This window comes from Atheta coriaria, unplaced genomic scaffold, assembly GCF_025399875.1.
Source record: "Atheta coriaria isolate IRGN ID8LTWV9N9 unplaced genomic scaffold, Caltech_Dcor_3.1 hic_scaffold_5_pilon, whole genome shotgun sequence".
In the NCBI taxonomy this organism is placed as follows: Eukaryota; Metazoa; Arthropoda; class Insecta; order Coleoptera; family Staphylinidae; genus Dalotia; species Dalotia coriaria.
This window is the reverse complement of record NW_027045447.1, coordinates 11,529,551-11,551,221: the sequence shown is the minus strand read 5'-3', so window position 1 is coordinate 11,551,221 and position 21,671 is coordinate 11,529,551. Positions and strand designations below refer to the sequence as shown.

Here is a 21,671-nt window from a genome sequence, read left to right as displayed (position 1 = left end):
AAATCTCCTGAACGTTGTATAGTTTTCGTTTTCATCGTCTCTACATCTTAATATTTCAGCAAAATAATAGTTATTTTTATTTTCTCTAACAACTATATTGCTACGCGCCGTCGCTTCGCCGTCATTTATGATGATGTTTCACCCGTCGGTTATTTTATGCAGTTGATGCATCAATACATATACATCTACAATATGTTAAAATGTAAGTGTTTCTTTATTTTTGTTCCATCTTCTTGTTCAATTTCCCGGATGATTTATATGTTTATATATTATGATATTATATGATATGATGATTTATATATTAATTCTTCTCCTAACACTACGTAGAAATCGCCGATATTTGTAGGGAGTTTTGGAGTGTTCTTTTGTTTCAACTAGAGATTTTCTTCTGAAACACCCTGTATAGTCATTTTTTCTTTTATGTCCGTGGAAATTTTGTTTTATTGTTGATGTTAAGGGTTTTCCTCACGTTCCTTTTGAATTTTCTTTTCGTGACACCCTGTATATTAGTTTCCCGGAGCCTCAGGTGAAAAAAAATCTAATGATATTTAGAAGTTAAAATATTTTCTGTTTTCACATTAAATTTTCCTTTTTAACACCCTGTATATTTGTTTCCATTTCTCTTCAATCACCTAGAAAATTGACTATTTACTATTTTCATTATCCCGGTAGAACTTTATAAAGTAGTACCTTGCTGACATGTGCGCGGCTAAACAGGTCGTAAGTCCCGTTTCCAATATGGCGACATGTATTTTGTTGACTCTGTAAAATCTAAACTTGTATCTCTATTATTAATAAAGAAATGTTAAAGAAATATTATGTTTTATGCTTTGAATGTCCCTCTTCTATCATTTCAGAACAGGTTCTAAGAGCGTTCTCCCTCTCAGGGATGATCCCCACTATAAAAATTTGTTAAGGTATCTTGTATGATTTGTGTACTCTTCTCTATTTCCCCAGGTACAGGTCAGAACTTGTAAGAACAGTTTTAAGTAGTCGCCTCTTGAGGCGACTTAAAACTTAGAAATATTTTTTATAAGTTCTGAAAGAATGTCCTAAGGAGTTTCTCCACTCGGGGATGATCCCCACCATAAAAAATTGCTGATAGCGTCGATAATTCTCTGGGATGAAGCGCAGAGACATCGTAGCTGCAGGATGGGTTGAGCAATGGACGGATCGAAGTAGTGGCGATCGACCAGAGCGCCGGAGGCGCTCTGGGAGATCGACCCTAGACTGTCTTATAACGACACGTGCCAAAAAATTTAAAAATCTCATCCACTCCTGTTCTCTTTCTTGTATCTCTTGTATTCTCCACTTACTCACTTTCTTACTCCTCTTATTGCCTTCACTTATATTTCAACTTCTCTTATATTTCGTTGCAATTCATATATGCAACCCAAATTACACCTGATATTTTTATATTTGAGAAAAATGCCTCTTATACCTGAGATTCGATCCGTGTCTGCCAGCATGCCAGCAGGTGCACGTCTCCACTCGACCACCGAGTGTTTTTATTATTTTTATTTGATTCTTCTATTTATGTTTCTACTTTAATCAACTTTTTAAAAACAACAACACAAGTATCAGATATGTTGCACTCGCTCCATGCGCATAATATTTATATTGAATGTATGAAATGCTGATATACTGAAAAAGGCAAGGAGGATACCAAAAACAAATATGAATGAGATGTTAATTTATATTAATTTTATTTTATTAACAACATTTACAAAAACAAACATTTTTTATATAGAAAAATATTGACAACTATTAAATGCCGCGGACGCCTTGCCTTAAAATATGCGCACATTTGTATCTCTTCTGCGATGAATATTCGGAACTCCAGGGCCCTTGTAAGTGTAAACTTCTTCTCCGGGCACATCCGTTGTCTACTTATTCGAATTAAACATAAATCCAAGTTATTCTGGGTGATAACCGACAGTGGACGGACACGCACGCCGTGCGCATGCAGGCCAACACGAGTCAAGTATAATCTACACGCGAAAAATAATCCCCGACGACCGACAGTTCACTCGTGCTTATTATCAGGCGAAATTCCGTTCACGCGTAATTCTAATACATATCGTCGATTGCTTATTGAATATAACGATTTACGATCAATTTATAATAGGGAGAAATAAAACTAGTCGCGATGAATACGCGTGCTTCGCTCGGCAACCGGAATGTAACTGAATGCGCGCTCTGAAACGACCACGCGGTCATGCGGTGTTGCTATTGCGATAGGCTCAACAAAAATTGTTTACATACAAATATTCGTGTATCAAAACTATACCTGGATAACAGTATTGTCACAACTAGCTCACTAGGCAGTATTTCTACGGCGCTCCCAACTACAGCTAATTAATTGCAAGATGGAGACCATTTTCTGAAACAAATAAAATTAAAAAAAAAAGCGATAATCCGGGGGTCATCTTCAACACTCGCCCACCATGTGTAGCGTCATATAAATTATCCCTACAATAAACAAATAAAACCCGACGGAGAATTTAATTCCGCATCTCTAGATGCCACGCGGAAGTTTCTAAGCCGCCAAAGTCGCGCACAAACCCAAAAAAATACAAATACTTCACAAAAAGGGTGAAAAAATCACCATTTTGTGCATCTTTTCGCGGGTTGCAGGTCGAATTCTTGAAACAAATAAATACAACTCGACAAAGAATTTAATTCCGCATCTCTAGACGCCGCGCTAAAGTTCGTGAGCCGCCTAGGTCGCGCGCTAGCACGAAAAATACAAACATTTCACGAAAAGGATGATAAAAATCACCCTTTTATGCAAAGTATCGGCGGGTTGCAGGTCGAATTCCTGCAACAAACAAATACAACACAACGGAGAATTTAATTCCGCATCTCTAGACACCGCGCTGAAGTTAGTGAGCCCCCTAAATCGCGCGCAAACACAAAAAAATACAAACATTTCACGAAAAGGGTTAAAAAATCACCCTTTTATGCAAATTTTTGCGCGTAGCAGTTCTAATTTATACAACACATGAATACAACCCGACGGAGAATTTAATTCCGCGTCTCCAGACGCCGCGCTGAAGAAAATAGCCTCATAGATCGCGTGCAAACCCGAAAAATACAAACATTTCACGGAAAAGGGTTAAAAAATCACTGTTCTATTCAATTTTCGCGTGTTGCAGCTCGAATTCCGACAACAAACAAATACAACCCAACTGAGAATTTAATTCCGCATCTCTAGACGGCGTGCTAAAGTTAATACGCCGCCTAGATCGCGTGCAAACCCGAAAAAATACACGTATTGCACAGAAAAGGGTTAAAAGTCACCCTTCTATACAAATTTTTGCGTGTTTCAACTCAAATTTCTACAACAACCGAATACAACCCGACGGAGAATTTAATTCCGCATTTCTAGACACCGCGCTGAAGTTAATACGCCGCCTAGATAGCGTGCAAACCCGAAAAAATACAAACATTTCACGGAGAAGGGTTAAAAAATCACCGTTCTATTCAAATTTTCGCGTGTTGCAGCTCGAATTCCGACAACAAACAAATACCACCCGACGGAGAATTTAATTCCGCAATTATTGATGCCGCGCGAAAGTTAATACGCCGCCTAGATCGCGTGCAAACCCGAAAAAATACAAACATTTCACGGAAAAGGATTAAAAAATCACTCTTCTATGCAAATTTTTGCGCGTTGCAGCTCGAACTTCTACAACACACGAATACAACCCTTGAATAAACTCTTGATAACCTTTTTTATAACGACGTAAAAATATGTACAAAAGGATTATTTTGTAGCAAATAACTGGATGGGCAAAATCCGTCCTTAAATCAGCTAATTTTTGTAAGTATCGTTATGAAGAGTACTTTGCATATTATTCCACAAGCATTCATCAAATTGATTGTCAAAGATCCCTAAATATATACAATTCTAATTATAAGTGAAATAAAAGAATGCGTTCGTGGTTTAACAGTCGGGAAGTTTTTCTTGTGCCCTTCCCTGTGCGCATTATTTGTACTGGTTTGAAAAATGATGTGGGGGCGCAAGAAGTGATTGCAAGATAAGCAACAAATTATAGAGATATCGCGTCCCGTCGAAACTCAGGTGGTCTTCACGCAATATAGTCCATTTGATGTCCCTTTTGGTTGATGTCGTAGCAAAGCCGATGAGATGACATCACATCGAATGTCAAGCGATTCTCGAGTGTATGTTCCACCGAAGTATTGCATCAAGGAGTTCCTTACGCTTCAATTTCGAAAATGAAAAATAATTAATCATAATAGAAATGGAAAAGTATAGAAATTTGATATTATAATAAAAACACGTGTGATGCGATGTGAAGTTCACTGCCGCGAATAAATACAACATAATTGACATACAGAATTTACAATTCCAGCAAGCATAAGTAATGGATTATATACTATACCTTTTATCGCAGTGAGCACGCAGACGACTGGAAATGGACAAGGTGGACACCACAACTGATAGCCGGGTTAGAAGACCACCTTCGGACGAGAATATAACGCAGAATGCTCAAAATTCTAAAATTAAATCACAATTAATCACAATAATACTACAAAATAAAATAAAAATAATCACCAAAAATTAAAGTAAAACCTTATTTAAAAACAATATTATTAGACACGGATACCCAAGTTTGAAATAGTAGATTCACCGCACGCAAATAGATAACGTTCACGACAATAACAAGATAAGATTCTTCGTTCTAAACCGGCATAAGATTTAAACAATACAAAACGCCTATGAATAAAACTTCTAGAACGATGCATACGTGAATAGGTGAATTAAACAGAAACGACAACAATTTCAGAAAATGGTAAATCCAACGAAAAACGAACTTTAAAACCGGTGAACGTCGCACCACAGCAACGCACAAAATAAAACTGAGCGAAATAAAATTGCAGAGTAAAACAAGCAGAAAAATGAATGCAGCGCCATCTAACGGCACAGGGCATAATTATAAAGGAGAAAGTAGCACAGCTACTTAAAACTACTAGCGCCATCTAGTGGTGAATGTCTGAATTGCTTAATTTTTATCGGAAACTGTAATTGTTTCGAGTATTTCCTCCGAACCTGTCATTTTTCAGCGGCGTAACCGGATTGACAAATTTTAAATCAACAGCAATTTTCAATGTATATACAAGGAAAAATGAAATTTATAAGAAAGAAAACTTAAATACCTTACAATCAATGTGTGTTAGGATCATTCCAGTGCATTCCTTTGAGCTGGTTAAGTCCTGAAACAAACAAAAAAATATTCAAATCAGAGAAAATATGCAAAAAACATGCAAATTCCTTGTATTAATACTCAAACAAGGTGCCCTGATATTCAGATAATCCATTTACAGCTTTAAATGAAGCCATGAACGGTTGACTTACCGGGGTTAAATGGTACATCTTCAATGCCGGCGAAAACAAAGTCCAGTGCGTGTGTGCACAATGTTAGCGTCTCGAAGTCTAGACAACAACGTCTATTTTAAGAATATATAATATATAAAACGGTTAAATCACGGTACAATACTTCAATTTAACGGGGAAGCAAGTACAAACAGGGTTGTTTATACTGTAAGAACGCGAAGTTATGAAGAAAACCACGAGCAACATGCCCCACAACAGACGAACTCATACTGGCGTTCACGTTGACATGCACAAATGGCGTCGATGCCAAACACAGTGTTGCCAACTTAAATTTTGAAAAAGGCGCAGTGGTACAAGAGTTTAAAAGTTTGTCCACTTTCTATTAATTTTAATAATAAATTTACATTCTATTGATTTCAATGTCCTATGCCTTTTTCCTAAAGTATAAAATTATATATATATTTTATTTATACTTATATTTTATTAATAAGTACATGATCATCTGATTATATCTATGTCGCAAGAATACTAAGTGCGTACACAAATAATTCTTTCATAATTTATAACTTAAAAAAAAACAATACAATTACTGTGATGTGTTTTTTGCTTACTAACGTGTTAAATAAAATTTCTACGTCCTATTAAAATTGTTTCATGAGAGTATAGAAAGATACCGCAGCTTTAATTACCTGAAAAATAAAGTAATATTAATTAAATATCAAAATGTTTAGAAATGCGTACAGCCATGAAAGCACGTCGGTCAATCTCAACTAAACCAGCAGCAGTACATTTGACTTCTTTTTGAGCTCTTAAGATGACTAAACTGAGCATTTTCTGTTGACTAGGAGTACCTTCATACCATCTGCTCATGTAAACACCTTCTCCGAGAAGAGACGCCTATAAAAGATACTAAATTAATAAATAAAAGATGATGATAAAGTAAAAACACTGCCTCAGTTGTAAATTCAGTTGCTGAATAGCAGTAACACCAAAATTGAAACAGCAGACTTGCTGTGAAGCCCAAACTCATAAGCAAACGCAGTGGATTTTCAAAACTTCAAAAAATGAATAAAATAATTGTTTAATATATAATAACCTTGTGTACCTATCACTCAGCAAGTAAAATTCCATACAAGTTAAAAACATCGAAACTATATACTGTCCCAGCATTGGAATTCCAACAATATCCAACAATTCATCAGCAAAGCTAAAAATCAAGTTAAGTTTATATTCTCGATATGTTTTATTACTAGTACCTAAGAATAAATTTATGATGATTAAGGTATTTCCTCAATGTTTTATTAAAATTTGGACTTTTCATGTCCATGGTTTCCATCGCGTTGTTTAAACACTTGAGCTGAATAACAAGATGCGTAAAGAAAGCAACATATAAAGTATCAAAGCCAGTCATCGCCGAACACATCAGAAATCCCATCGGATATTCCAGAACTAATATCACCCAAAACGCACCAGGTATATCGGGGACATAGGTGGCCATGAGAATGTCCAGGTGAAAAAGGGTTGCACGTAAAAAATACCAAAGTTAAGTAAAGCACCCATTGGTAACTCAAAAGAAAGTAGTAAGTGTATTTATAAGTTTCTTTTATTTCTGGGAGTACTTCGGGAAAGTCTTCCGGGTTCCAGAAGTGCTTCATTGCGTCAAAAAGATGTTGAATGCGTTTTCGATATATCAAAAGAGGCACCAGTTTAATAAACGTCTGAAATTTCAATCGAAACGATTTAAAATAATCAAAATAAAATTGTAATTAATAACAATTACTTACTTGACTGAAAGTTGTAAGAGATTCAAGTAAATTTGCAAGTAAATTAATATCCCCATCAAAATGAAAGAAAGACATAATCGTTAGAACTTCAAACATGAGTGCCAAGCAATTAAAACCAATATTAGTGACGACGCCAACTTTACCATCGTGGGTTCTCTGCCGAATTGTTTTAAGGCTAAATTGGCTCACATCTAAAATGTTGTAATAAGGTATTGTCATTTTTGCAGAAATACAATAAATTTCTGATCAAAATTTCATAAAATCCGCTAATTTATAGAATAAATATAATTGATTCAAGCTAATTAAAATAATTACAACCTCACACCTGACAAATCATCCAAAGCATATTCGCAAATGAAAATTGGTGTAATTATTTTACTTAAATAATATATTATATTAAACCATTAATATTTAATTAGCAGTGAAATTATGTGCAACTTGTATTACTAAAAATATCCCACAATAGAAGCTGAAAAAGCCTCGTTGAGTTGAAATTTCTTTGGATCAATTAATTGACGTCGAACTTTAAGTTTTCCCTTGGTTTGGCTGACGTGATAAGGACAATTAACAAAATCATGACTTATCATACTGGCGGCAGCTTCTTCATGCGCGAGAACAGCGATAGGTTCAATATCATCGACGGGTATCACCAAGAACTTAGTTGTCATTACATAGCGGATTTGGTTGTTTGATTTCAAGAGTCTTGGACGGGGCAGAACCAATTTCTTTGCTGTTCTAAAGTTTTTTGTTTGTTTTATGTATAGAAATATATCTATAATCTTATTTTATTACCTAGGAATATATTCAGGCGCCGTATAAATATCTTGCGTGTATAGATTCATTGCATGACCTTCGATTAGAACAATATCTCGAATGGAATCAACAAAAATAAAAGTTTTGTAACAGCGTAAGTCTGGCACGAATGCACGTTGGATCTTTTTCTTGATGGCCCACATTTCCTCATACTTGTAAGATGGCTGACGCATCAGCACTTCCGTGCACATATTCATCATTTTGCGTTTCCAGAGAGTTGCTTCAAGTCTGTAGATAGAATAATATTAAAATTATTTTTCTTTATTTGTTATTAGTTTCTTTACCCGTTGATTGGATGTTTGCTCAATTCCAACGCCTCAGAAAACGTCGATAAATTAATAAAATACGTTTTGCACTCTTCAGCGCATCGTAGAGAATATTTATATCTTCCTGTAGTTAGGAGTTCAATTTCACCAAAAGTATTTCCGGGTGAAATGAAGTGATTTTCAAATTCATCGAAACGAATTTTTTTATTATCCGTATTATTCCTACGAGATCGCGCGCGATGTGTAATTATCAAATGTCCTTTGACCAACATATAAATTCCCAATACTTTATCGCCTACTTCAACCAAGAGATGATCGGATGGCCATGTTTGCAAAACAGCCCGGCTTTTGAGGAAATCTGCTGCTGCACTTGTACTAGAAATCCAATAATTTCCCAAAAACAACAACGTTGGGTTAGTCGGTGGTACGCTATACTTGTATGTTCGCTTATCATTAATCAATGTCTTCAGAAACACAAATTCATTGCTGTCAATATTACCTACAATACAAGACAATAGTAACAGTTTTTCTTTGAAAATAAAAGACGCACACCTTGAAATTTTAACTTAATGAGATAGTTATTCATGCAGCATCTGCTGGCATTCAATGTCTGCTTGGTTTTAACTGATGAAGTCGTCAGCGGCATTTCCGTCTGTAACTGAACAATAATTTCCTGCAGTTCCATCTTGCTGCTCTGTAGTTCATGCGTCAACGCTCGGAGAACATCATCGGTTACTTCCTGATCCCAACGTTTGCAATAGATAAGGACTTCATTAATGCAATCATTCATTGCTAGCACACATTGATATGCCAACATTTTTCTCAATTCTGTACCGTATTCCATCGAGAACATAAATTTTGGCAGAACCAGAGGTAAAAAATGTAGAATGCGTGGCACACGCGCAAATTTAATATAAGCGAAACCTTCCAGTACAGGACTTGATGTTCCTGATGTTACTTCCATCCATGATAAAATACACTCGGCGAGAACTCCGAATATTGAAATAAAGTCCATCAAGTGCCAAAAAGAACTAAGATATTATTAATAATAATTAAATCAGAAGGAAGAATATTAATTTAAACTAACCTGAAGTAAGTTTTTGTTCCTTCTGATAAATTCATGGCTGAGAATGCAATAATATTCACGTAGCAGTCAAACACGAAGAAAATTAACGCGATTGTATAGGTGTAGGGTTCGTAGTTCCTCATTAGGTTTTGAATTAACACTTGAACCAAAATTGGAAACAGGACAGCAATTGTAATCACATAATTGAGAATTTGATACATGCTACTGGCTCGCGTGTGGTAAAACCAACGATAGAGACGATTCCTTGGAATGATTTGCTTTTTACGAGTGTCAAGTAAATCGAAAAACCGTTTCATATGTTTCCACATAGGCTAAAACAATATTTCTTATGATTTTAACTTTAAATACTCAATAATTTACCTTGATTATTAACAAATCACTGAAAAGTTGAACAGGTGCATTCGAGTTGCCTTCTTCATACAAAACGACTGCTTTCCTCAAGATAGAATCACATTCAGCGTCAATGAAACATTGTTCAAATTTTCTTCTTATCACGGATTTGATTAAATTTGCCATTATTTTTCGTTGATTTCTATAACGTAGTAATTTTTAATTTTGTTTTAAAGTCAGTATAGGATATATACTTTAAAGCTGCTTTATAAACAGTTGCATAATCAGTTTTCTGCATATTTGGACAAACTTCGCAACACATATAAGTTTCTTTCAAATACTCCGATGCGATATTATTTTCCCAGTCAACCGGTATCTTCAATGGCGGATACGGATATCCCAAGGATAACTTAGCATATGCATTCACAATATTCCAGTTGACTTGAGCTAAACTGCGATCCATTTTCTTTTCACGCACGATTTCATTCCGGAACTCTTTGATTACGTTTAATGTGCGTGTCATGTTATCAACACCCATTTGAGATATATACCCAATTTTGATCCATTTCATCAAATTAATACCAAAAAAATTATTAATCAACATCGAGGCACCAGTATTGAATAAAGTATGAGCGAAAGCAATGCTTCCTAGTTCAGGAGACTGGAAGTAAAATTCAGTAGCAAAAATCAGACTGAATGTACTCGTTGGAAAGACCACGGAATGCAGATAGATCTGCAAAATGCTTGCTTTGTCCATTTTTCTTATGCATAAATTTACTACCATTATACTGATAATACGAAGACAACTCAAGATGATATAACAATAGAAATAGTTATCAATATGGTTCTTCGTAAAGCATCGTATGATACATTGGGTAATCGCAAAGAAAAATATGGTATCATCCACAATGACATAAGCAATATGAAGTAGCATTTTAAAATGCTTGGCAAAGATGTCAATATAAATATTATTTTCAGTTTTGATAATGAAGCAGAAAACCAAACCTGCCGTGAAACCGGAAATGCTCACAACAATGGACGAAACATAGACGAATATCAAAGCTCCAACAATAATACCAAAAATTGAATCCAGACTTAGCACAAGGTGTTTCAATATCATTGCTATCACTTTAGCAACGAACCATCCAATAAACATTCCAACAATATGCCCGAGAGCAAAGTACCATAAAGTGGCACCCCAATCCGGGGTACCATCAACAATATAATGCATCACGTAATCCACCAAAGGAAAGGTAAAAACTAATGCAAGTATACTCTCACCCTGTAAGTAGTGGATGATTCTCTTGTAACTGTCGTTCAGGGATAGGAAATGAATCATGTATTCAGGCTGTGTGGTTGTTAGCACTGTTCCAAGGATTAGGAACGGGATTATTTGAGTGTCGGCGTACAGGAACTTCATACAATAACCAGCGAGGAAGCCATTTCCAAGAAGGAGACTACATGATAGTATATGTACCATGAATCCTTCAGTTTTCTTCGTATTCACGTTATATAAAACATGGAGGAGGAAAATCGGAGAATATGCGCATCTAGCCAGAATTGGTGGTATTTTTCGGTTTGTTAGAGTCAGGGATTGTAGGAGGTTTGTGTTTACGGCGATGGTACCACATATAATAGCACCGATGCAAATGAACATTTTACTTGAGATCACAAGACCGAGATAGCGACGGCATTGTCGTTGCAGAGCAATAGATCCAACAGATGATAGAGAAATCAGGAGAATGTAGGTAAATCGTGTGTCAAAGACTGGGTTGTTGTTCAACTGGTATTCTGGATATTCAAAGCCCATGATAAATATCTTAATTTCACAATATTAATTAATCTTGATCGTTGTTTATTTATTTATCTTCCGGTGAATTTTTCGCTGCGAACTGTCGCGAATTTAAATTTGTTTTTAGTTCACAAATTCGCCGCTAATTTTGCAGTGATTTTATGCGAACAGCGACATCAGCTGTTTCAAATTCTCCATCCACTGGTTTCCGACCCACTGTCATTCGATAATCGGATGTCAGGCACAAACACAAAACAGTGTTATCGAAATAGAAATTGAATTCAGTAGCGAAGGAAAGTCCGCCTTTTTCGCGAGACATTGCCAGCTCGTGGTGCGCTTTAATCCCGTCGACAATTTGCACAAATGTGGCGTACAGGCGGTGTGCTCCTCCACCCCAACTCGTAGCGTTCAGCTACGAAAGTGCGTGAGCAAATTTCCGTTAAACCGTGCTTCTCACAAGCGGTTGCATTCAACGAAATTGCAACGCAATTGCGATTCGTGTATTTATAGTCTGGGCGCACGAGTTGAATTGATCGACGATGGACGGGGCAAGTTCAACTGACGGTGGCGACGGCGATTCGGCCGCAAAGGAGGCAGCTAAGAATTTTCTGGTGCCAGATCTTCCAGATGAAGAACACCTACATGCCGACAATGCTAAACGCAGTCGAATGAATGAGGATGCTCAAGATGTTCAACTGGATGAGATTGGCATTGCCATTGACAGTGAGGAGAATGAATCCAAGCCTCGAGAGGAATGTAATAGTAGTGTTTGCGAGGCAAGCACAAGTTCTGGTAACAATTTGATGACTAACAGTGTTGCAGAAGAAAAAACATCAGGTAAGTACTGAATATTAAATTCTCAATTGGGGAATATCAAGTACTCAACTGATTTTTACTAATTTAAAGCAAAAATCATATTTCAATGTCAAATTTTTAAATATATGCTTATTTTCAGAAGGAATTCTCTTTACTGAAGATGAAACCAACAGCCAGCATGTCCCTATGTCCAGGGATCTTATCAACAGTGATGCTGATGCTGATACACATTCATCTGCAGATTCTTCAGCATCCGAGATGAATGAACTCGAAGAAGTGTTACTAACAGCCGCGAGAGCAATGCATTCGTCCAATTTAAATGAAAACGACGACGCTGATGGTTATTTTGATAGTGCGATGCGCGGCATAGATCGCCTTACCGACTCAGATACCGACGAGGAGGAGGACAACAAACCCGCCGTGCTCTTGAAGGCGAAGCCTAAACACAACTGGTTTATCATACCCGAGATACAAAGCCGGCAGTTCGGCACTAGTGCCAACCGACAATCATCGGCGCAATTTCAACAGAGGTGCTATGGCTCCTTGCATTGCGTAGAGCGATTGGAATTGATGTACAAATTGGACAAGCACACGGGCTGCGTCAATTCTATTAATTTTCATCCGAATGGAACATTGCTGGCTAGCGGCTCGGATGATTTAGAGATTGTTATTTGGGATTGGAAAATGGGCAATCCTTTGATGTCGTATGAGTCCAAACATCGCAGCAATGTGTTTCAGAGCAAGTTTATGCCATTGAGCGGGGATGATTTACATATTGTTTCCTGTGCTAGAGATGGACAAGTAATAATAAATTTTTAGTTTAAATTTTTACCTAAAAATAAATAATTTTTGTTCCAGGTACGTTTAGCGCAAATATCCGCTAAAGAAGGTTTCCGCAGCACACGTAAACTGGGTTCGCATCGGGGTCCTAGTCATAAATTAACTGTTTTATACGATCAACCACAAGTCGTCATCTCTGCCGGCGAAGATGGGCTCGTTCTTAAGCATGATCTTCGATGCACCAAATCAGATAAGTACGTTAAATCCTAACTAAATAATAAAAATAAAAATAACTAAAACTAAATTTTAGGGTATTAACCGTACATCGCGATGACATGGACGTTGTAGCTTTGTACAGTATAAGCAGCAATCCACTCAACAGCAACGAATTCTGTGTAGCTGGTAGGGACTATCAAACGAGGACATTCGATCTACGAAAAGCAAACAAGGAATTAGCTTTTTATCATCCATTCGATGTAAGTGAAAACAAAATTATCTAGTTAGTATTTAATTCTAATATATGACTTGCAGAAAGTTGGTGATATCCAAAAGCACCTCCATGTTACGTGCGCGGTTTATAATCACAACGGTTCCGAAGTGTTGGCTTCGTACAACGACGAAGATATTTATTTATTCGATACAAAGGCAAAGGAAGGCGACTATGTGCACTTCTATCAAGGACATCGCAATCGCGCGACCATTAAAGGCGTCAACTTTTTTGGTCCTAAGTCGGAGTTTATAATCAGCGGCTCCGACTGCGGATATGTTTACTTTTGGGAGAAGAGTTCCGAGGCCATTGTGCAATTTCTACGCGCTGATGATAATGGTGTTGTAAGTACCAAATATTTTTTTAACTTACGAAATATTAAAAATATTCTTGCAAAGGTAAATTGCTTGGAGCCACACCCTCAACTGCCCTTCCTATGTACAAGCGGTCTTGATCGAGATATTAAAGTATGGGTGCCTTCCTACGAAGAGGATCCGAAGATGACTGACCTTGTTGATACAGTAAAACAAAACCTAAAGGAGCGCTCGCATTGGTCATCGGCATCTTCATCCGAGGTGGAGAACGCGAGGATTCTCTGGATGCTCTGGAGGCAGTTTAACACTACCGAACTTTTACAGGTACCGCCATTTTCCGATACGAATTGATACAGAATTATAATTAAACCTGATTGTTGCACTTGATATGCTTTTTCTTTACTCTTTACTTGTTGCGTGAAGTTACTTGATCGTTGTTTCTTTTGTTTTCTGTTACCGTCTTACAGAGAATCGTGTCGACCGCCGACGACGACCTCAGCAATCACTCGAGTTCGAGTGACTCGAATTCATCGTCCAGCGATTTCACTTCCTCGGCGTCCGAGCACGACTCCGAAAATTACGATGGCCCTGGCGGCTGTTCCCCATCGTAGATGAGTTGTGATATATAAACATTGTGTGCGTTACCACAAGTCGTACTTGTTTAAAACAAGATTGAGGCGCACATCTGGATCGGGTTATGTTTGTGGTGTGACTTGTGGATGATGCCAATGGATTGTTTCTAAATATATAAAATATATATTTTCGCTAACTTTGCCACGTGACTTTGGCCGATTGGTTGTTTAAAGTGATTATATTTTTATGTACTTGTTCTCCTAGGAGAAGTTGCCTCGTAATCGGTTATATTTTAATTAACACGGTTTCTCTTCTCTCACCGAAGTAAAAACTGAAAAAATCCATTACTAATCGTTAGTTCTACTTTACAACAGATGTTATATTATATGCGGCGTTTGAGAATTCACACGATCGGATTGAAAATGTACAGATGTACAGCTTCCTTGTTTTGTTATTTACGTTATATTCGTTGAGTGGCTGTAAAAATAAATTCTATTAATTTTTATCTTTTCTGGCCATTTGCTACGTTATATATTCGTATATTGATGAAAACTCGACCAAAAACACATAAATATTAAATACAATATTTTGAATTAATTGAAATTCTTTTATAACAAGATAATATTACTTTGTAACTATACCACCCAAGTAATCTTATCTAAAAATACCAATACTCTGTGCTAGACCAGAATAAATGGTTAATGTGACGCCTCCAGTGACCAAAGTGACAAATGCTTTGATTAAAAGCATCATCCAAGGGCCTACAAGTAATACTTTGGCTACAGTATCCAACGCCATCATTTTATATGCAGTGAATACCAGCAGAGCTGTAACAATTGGTTTCAAACTCTGTGAGAGATCATGCCTAGACCACAACCAGATGAGAGTGGCTGAAGCAATATGTTGAATAAGCATGATATTTGAGTCGAAACATTTCTGGATGTATTTCCAGTCAAATTCGGCGCCACGTGCGCCCACCCAGAGGAGCAGTGCTCTGGAGAGGATTACTTCTGCAGTTGCCCATCCAATTCCAGCTGTTAGGACTTTGCTGTGGCCTTTTCCAGGTATTCCAGAGAGGACAAAGTAAAGACCAATCAAGTCAGCTATATCTACAGTTGATTTCATAAATTCCTGGAATAATTTTGCTTAATGATTAAAAAATATGAAAATTCTATGAAATTTCTATTCAAATAATGTGTACTTTTTTGTATACAAAAAGTATTTTGTTTAGATGTACTTTATTTTGAATAAATTTATTTTTTTAAATAAAAACCGTAGCTTTTGAGGTTAGAAAATAGTTTACTTACTCCTAGAATATTACTGCCTAAATCAGAGTCGCTATCAGGGAAGAACGTGGCCAAAATTAACATTTTGCACAGCTGGGTGAACATGTAAATCATTCCGGCGTGAATGCACTTCCAGAACGCCCCATATTCAGAACTATGTTTAATAGGATTAATTAAGACATAATCATGAGACATACATAAATAAAAATTGTTTGATTTGTAAACTTACAGGCCAGAATACTTGTATGTTAAGTAATATGGTACGTAGATTAATGCTACACAATTTCCAAAATGATACAGCGTCATTTTAATTGATAAATTCTTGATTAAAGGATGATATTCACTAAACTTAATAAGCACTACGAAGAAATGATAAACCTGTCAATGTCAAAAACATGCAAGTTAGGTGACATTCGCCAAGTCAACCTGTCAATTGTGTTTTACGATTAGTTTAAATACTACTTTTTAATTTATATACTTATATAATTAAATGTTTATTCTAAATCAATTATAAATGTATTGTAAATTTATACAATCATCTACTATTATTATATCCAAATATTTTTTGGGATGATACAAGTTTAATTACCAAACTGACGTTTGAGGGCGCCACGTACCGGCCACGTAAGATTGACAGCAGTCAGACCGATGTGTCAAGTGCTCGCAGAGATCGCGAACTTTGCAAACATACTGGACTACATTCATTAAATAATTATGTTCTACTGAATAATTATAAGTGCGTGCTTCTGGCTCAAAAAGGCAAGTAATCTATCTTTGCGTTAAAGAAAAAAAATCAGGCATTGGCCACCGCCCGCGTGATTTGCAGCGTTTTGAAAAGGCGCATCTGAACGTGTCCAAAGCTGGTTCAAAGGTCTCCAATAATTATACATGATTAAGACCCAAAATTCATTTAAGTATGTGTTGTTAAGTGCCCAGAAAGTTAATTAAAGTATTGTTGGAGCAATAAGCTTTTGAAGGTGCTAAAAGGGGAAGCGTAAGTCTTTCAATTTCGATCGCAAAATTTTGTTGTTTTTCTTGGCGTTCTTGCTGTGATGTGCGCGCAAAACGACCAAAACTACTGGAGATGAATCAGCTATTTGTAAATCCACTCGTCATTTTAACTTTTAATTTATGTTATTGCACGAGGAGCATTAATTAGCATTATTTATACAAACTATTATTTAGTAGTAAGCGTGTAAACGTGGAGGACATTTTTTATCAAGATTTTTAAGTTTGTTTTTGAGAACTGAGAAAGTAATTATAGTAAAACTAGTCAAAAATTGCAACATATTGTTGATATGGGTGGAGGAGCATAAGCACAAGTCACGTACATAGCATGTTGGCAATATATTTACATGTAAAATGAGAGATAATGAAAAATCAACAACTGATTACTTCCAATTCACAATGGAAGTTACACTCTTCCAATGAAATATTTTGTTTAAACATTGTTCAATCAAATCAATTAACATTCATATCCATTGTCTCCAAATAGATCAATTTAAAATATCTGCTAAAAGCAATAAGCTGCTTTTCAATATCAATATCAATAAATAAATGCAGTAAGATATTGAATTAAATTTGTATGGGACATTGAATAGGATTCTTATTAAATTCTAATCCGAGGTCTTTTAAGTTCTCGTAGTTTCGCTCATTTCGGTGAACTTGAGACGTAGTACTATCACCTTGACACCCTATTCCAATAGGCGTGCGGCTTGCGCCGCGTGTATTAATAATGAATGTATGATGATTGGAGCACGATGAAAGCGAAAGCATTTAACAACTGCTCGTTTTATGGAAATTCAGTCGGCTTTCACCCGCTGAGTAGTAATAACGCGCCGGTAAAAAGCCCCCATATATAAATAGTTTTATATTCGCTTGTTTGTTGAAAAACGTCGATATGTCGGTCGCTATCGAAGCTAAAGTCTTGTACAATATCTTAAAAGTGTAATACACATTTATTCATTGACCTAGGACATCTTAATTGTATTGTTTTTGATTTTCAGGGAAACAATAATGTCACATACGATGGACCCGAACATACCGAACGGAATCCCTTCAGGACTGCCACCACACCTCAACGGTTTGGAATCACGATCATCACATTCGTCCAGAGATTCCTCGCCCTCAGCGAGAATGTTTCCAGGGCCTGGCAGTGGCGGCATGCGGCCAATCCCATCCAACCAGCTGCCACCCACCGGAAAGGTGCCTATGAATCAATTGGTCAACAACTACGCCAACATGAACATTAGTAACAGTAACATTAATGCGAATGTTGTATCAACGCCGCAATCCAGCCCATCGCTGCAACATTTCAGCACGCCTACAACCACAACAGACGTTGGGGATCTGAAAGCACGTACTCAGGTGTTTAATCAAAGTGCTAATTTATCGCCCATTTCGGCAGCGGGTTTCACGCACTCGGCAACCAGTCATTTTTCGAATGTCAAGCAACTGCAAGAGCCGCCACATCCGATTCCTAGTCAGCAGCCACAAAATCAACCACCGCAAGTGCCATCCACTGCTCCGATTCGAAACGGTAGTGGTGTCGCACATCAGAATTCGCTACCGAGCAGTAATGCTCAACCTTCGATAAGACCGCCGTTACAACCCAGTTTGTCTCAACCTAGGATGATGACATACAATTATAACCCAGCCATGCAAACAACACCAGTAAATCACACACCTCCCACGATTAGCCAGCCGAATAATCAAATGAATGGATATAACCAAAACCAAAATTATCAAAATGTTAGGGGACCGATGCCACTGCCAGCTATGACATTACAGGCGCAACCTCAATTACCACCTCAATTATCCGGGGTGCAGCCACAATACCAACACCAACCAAGTGCCAACACCACCCAAATTAGGCCGGCGCTACAGCCGCAATCATCAAGTCCGAACTTGTTTAATCAACAACGTCCGGGGATGCCGCCGCCACCCATGCAGAAAAGCAATAGTTTGTCGGGACCAGCTCCTGAGAATTACAACATATCTAATAAAGCTGGTCTTCATGTTAATCGGTATCCGCAACAGGCACCGCCTGCACCACAACAACAACAACAGCAGTTTAATGCCAATCCGAATGTGCAAAGTCGGAATTTCTACCAACAACCACAACAGCAACAACAGTTTACTCCTCAACCACAAATGCAGCAAATTCCGTTGAATCAATATCAACAACCTCAACAACAACAACAGTATCAATCAACAGTGCAATCTGGGTTTAATCGTTTATGGGGCGCTGATAATTTCGACCTCTTGCAAACACCCACAATACTTCCCCCGACAAAAGTCGAAGCACCACGCGTTGCTCTTGGAAACACATCTCTGGATGAAGCCAATTGTAGTCCTGACATCTTTCGGTGCACGGTCACGAAAATTCCCGAATCTAATGCACTGCTACAAAAATCCCGTTTACCTCTGGGTATTTTAATTCATCCGTTTCGAGACCTTAACCATTTGCCAGTTATTCAATGCAATACAATCGTGCGGTGCCGCGCGTGCCGGACGTACATCAACCCATTCGTCTTTTTCGTTGACAGTAAACGCTGGAAGTGCAACTTATGCTATCGTGTCAATGAACTCCCCGAAGAGTTCCAATATGATCCTGTTACCAAGACCTATGGGGATCCATCGAGACGCCCGGAAGTAAAATCCAGTACTATAGAATATATCGCTCCGGCTGAGTATATGCTGCGACCTCCACAACCAGCGATTTATTTATTTTTATTGGATATTTCACGGGCGGCGGTTGAAAGCGGGTATTTACAAACAGTATGCGCGACACTTTCGGCTGAGATTGCTAATTTACCTGGTGATGCACGCACTCACATTGGTTTTATTGCGTATGATTCCGCACTGCATTTCTATTCGCTTGCGGATGGCCTCAGTCAACCCCATGAGATGACAGTGTTGGATATTGATGATATCTTCCTGCCATGTCCGGATAATCTTCTGGTTAATCTACAGGATCGAATGGACCTAATTCAGGACCTTTTAACACAATTACCACAACGTTATAATAACTCATACGATACAGGCAGTGCTCTTGGAGCGGCCCTGCAAGCCGGGCATAAGATGATGGCGAGTACAGGTGGGCGAATCACAGTGTTCCAATCATCTTTACCCACGATGGGTCCAGGTGCACTAACAGCTCGAGAAGATCCTAGTAATAGAGCATCGGGTGAAGTACTGCATTTGAATCCGGCCAATGATTTCTACAAGCGTCTTGCGTTAGAATGCAGTGGTCAGCAGATAGCTGTGGATTTATTCATACTCAACTCGCAGTACGTAGACATTGCTACTATTTCCGGCATCTGTCGGTTTAGTGGTGGCTGCATGTATCACTTCCCATTGTTCAAAGCAAGTCGGGAATTACAAAACGGTGCGTTTGAGAAGTCCCTTAAGAGATATCTAACAAGAAAGATTGGTTTTGAAGCAGTCATGAGGATAAGATGCACGAGAGGATTGAGCATCCACACGTTCCACGGTAATTTCTTTGTACGGTCTACGGATTTATTATCCCTACCGAATGTTAACCCTGATGCTGGTTATGGAATGCAAGTCGCCATTGAAGAGAATTTATCCGATGTGCAGAATATCTGCTTTCAAGCGGCGTTGTTATACACGTCGAGTAAAGGCGAACGAAGAATTCGTGTGCATACGCTGTGTCTTCCAGTGGTGTCAACCCTGTCTGATGTTATCAACTCGGCGGATCAACAGTGTATCGTGGGTTTGTTGGCTAAGATGGCTGTTGATAGATCAATGCAGTCAAGTCTGGCAGACGCAAGAGAAGCCTTCATTAACGTCGCTATCGATATCCTATCGAGTTACAAGTTATCACAGAACATGGCGGGTAATACAAGTCTGATAGTACCGAGATGTTTGAGACTGCTACCATTGTACATCTCAGCCCTACTAAAACATCCCGCTTTTCGATCTGGCATCTCTACCAGACTGGATGATCGTGTCAAGTCGATGTGTGACATGAAAACCAGACCTCTGCAATATTTAATTCAACAAATCTATCCGGATTTGTACCCTGTGCATAATCTACAAGACCAAATCACGGTGCTGAATGATGAAGAGGAGCCGGTTCACATGCCGCCGATTCTGCAGCTATCCGCAAGGAGTATTGATTCCACTGGAGCATATTTGTTTGATATGTGTGACCATATGATTCTGGTTTTGTCAGGGCGTGAATCGACTGTTTTTGAATCAAGCGTTAGGTGTGGCTGATTACAACGCGATAACAGACTCAATGTGTGAATTACCCGTCTTGGATAACGAACACAATCAGCGCCTGCACATGTTCATTAATTATCTCAACGAGGAGAAGCCGATGTGTGCAACATTGCAGATTATTAGGGAAAATAGCCCACTGCGGGGCGTTTTTCTGGTTGGTTGTTGAGGATAGAGTTGAGACTGCGTTGTCTTACCATGAGTTTTTGCAACACTTGAAAACGCAAGTGAAATAAAACAATTGATGAAAGACAATCCAATTCCGATGGTGATGATATAATTCTAATGGAAATGTTATTATTATGCATTTAATTGTCGCGCGTGGTGAAAAACATGGTCAGTCGGAAGTTGGACTTTTAAGGACTATATATGGCATAGTTTTATTCAAATATGTAAATATAATTATAATGTGAACAAATCCGTTCAGCCGTTCTCGAGTTTTAGCGAGACTAACGAACAGCAATTTATATATATATATATATATATATATAGATTAATTATTATAATATAATTTAAACAATGTAATAAATCTTAGTAGTGTTGTTATCTTTTATCGTATCTAATAAAGTTTTAACACATTATCTCTGTAAGTTACTCAAAACACTAGAATTCATTAAATTCATCGAAGTTTGATACTAAATTCTTTACTTACACTTGTTTTAATACAAACAAATATAGAAAAATGCAGTTAATAACTTAATAAAGCCGTGGGCGATACACACGTGGCACGTAGG

General features: G+C 37.8%; 5 protein-coding genes and 1 long non-coding RNA gene across 7 annotated transcripts; 2 read left to right on the top strand and 4 right to left on the bottom strand.

Moving 5' to 3' along the window:
* Window positions 1–1,689: 1,689 nt before the first annotated feature.
* On the bottom strand, window positions 1,690–5,651 carry LOC135792302 (uncharacterized). Of its 2 annotated transcripts, none has more exons than XR_010548237.1 (4): window positions 5,384–5,651; window positions 5,185–5,241; window positions 4,410–4,524; window positions 1,690–4,228 (listed from the first exon to the last, which is right to left on the bottom strand). It is a non-coding gene; the product is annotated as an uncharacterized lncRNA (long non-coding RNA). The 2 variants fall into 2 exon arrangements; XR_010548238.1 differs by having other exon boundaries at window positions 5,190–5,241.
* A 172-nt stretch (window positions 5,652–5,823) lies between these two features.
* On the bottom strand, window positions 5,824–7,372 carry LOC135792301 (odorant receptor 82a-like). The gene is made up of 6 exons (XM_065302927.1): window positions 7,147–7,372; window positions 6,619–7,080; window positions 6,468–6,569; window positions 6,315–6,417; window positions 6,104–6,259; window positions 5,824–6,051 (listed from the first exon to the last, which is right to left on the bottom strand). Exons 2-6 carry the CDS (start codon window positions 6,858–6,860, stop codon window positions 6,004–6,006), a joined length of 651 nt encoding a protein of 216 aa, XP_065158999.1. The 5' UTR covers window positions 6,861–7,080; window positions 7,147–7,372; the 3' UTR covers window positions 5,824–6,003.
* Window positions 7,373–7,516: 144 nt separating this feature from the next.
* Window positions 7,517–10,398, bottom strand: LOC135792223 (sperm-specific sodium:proton exchanger-like). The gene is made up of 7 exons (XM_065302834.1): window positions 9,897–10,398; window positions 9,673–9,844; window positions 9,313–9,623; window positions 8,778–9,256; window positions 8,244–8,724; window positions 7,939–8,187; window positions 7,517–7,881 (listed from the first exon to the last, which is right to left on the bottom strand). Exons 1-7 carry the CDS (start codon window positions 10,244–10,246, stop codon window positions 7,593–7,595), a joined length of 2,331 nt encoding a protein of 776 aa, XP_065158906.1. The 5' UTR covers window positions 10,247–10,398; the 3' UTR covers window positions 7,517–7,592.
* Window positions 10,399–11,643: 1,245 nt separating this feature from the next.
* Window positions 11,644–14,600, top strand: LOC135791493 (DDB1- and CUL4-associated factor 8). Its single transcript, XM_065301885.1, has 7 exons — window positions 11,644–12,271; window positions 12,390–13,051; window positions 13,109–13,284; window positions 13,341–13,506; window positions 13,562–13,861; window positions 13,916–14,155; window positions 14,299–14,600. The coding sequence occupies exons 1-7, from the start codon at window positions 11,974–11,976 to the stop codon at window positions 14,440–14,442; spliced, it is 1,986 nt and encodes a 661-aa protein (XP_065157957.1). The 5' UTR covers window positions 11,644–11,973; the 3' UTR covers window positions 14,443–14,600.
* A 322-nt stretch (window positions 14,601–14,922) lies between these two features.
* Window positions 14,923–16,097, bottom strand: LOC135791494 (BOS complex subunit TMEM147). The gene is made up of 3 exons (XM_065301886.1): window positions 15,920–16,097; window positions 15,712–15,844; window positions 14,923–15,535 (listed from the first exon to the last, which is right to left on the bottom strand). The coding sequence occupies exons 1-3, from the start codon at window positions 15,994–15,996 to the stop codon at window positions 15,059–15,061; spliced, it is 687 nt and encodes a 228-aa protein (XP_065157958.1). The 5' UTR covers window positions 15,997–16,097; the 3' UTR covers window positions 14,923–15,058.
* A 1,386-nt stretch (window positions 16,098–17,483) lies between these two features.
* On the top strand, window positions 17,484–21,347 carry Sec24AB (Protein transport protein Sec24AB). Its single transcript, XM_065301883.1, is given in 4 exon segments — window positions 17,484–17,637; window positions 17,697–20,882; window positions 20,884–21,084; window positions 21,086–21,347. Coding segments are annotated over 4 exon segments (3,522 nt in total). The 5' UTR covers window positions 17,484–17,590; the 3' UTR covers window positions 21,174–21,347.
* The last annotated feature ends 324 nt before the right edge of the window (window positions 21,348–21,671 follow it).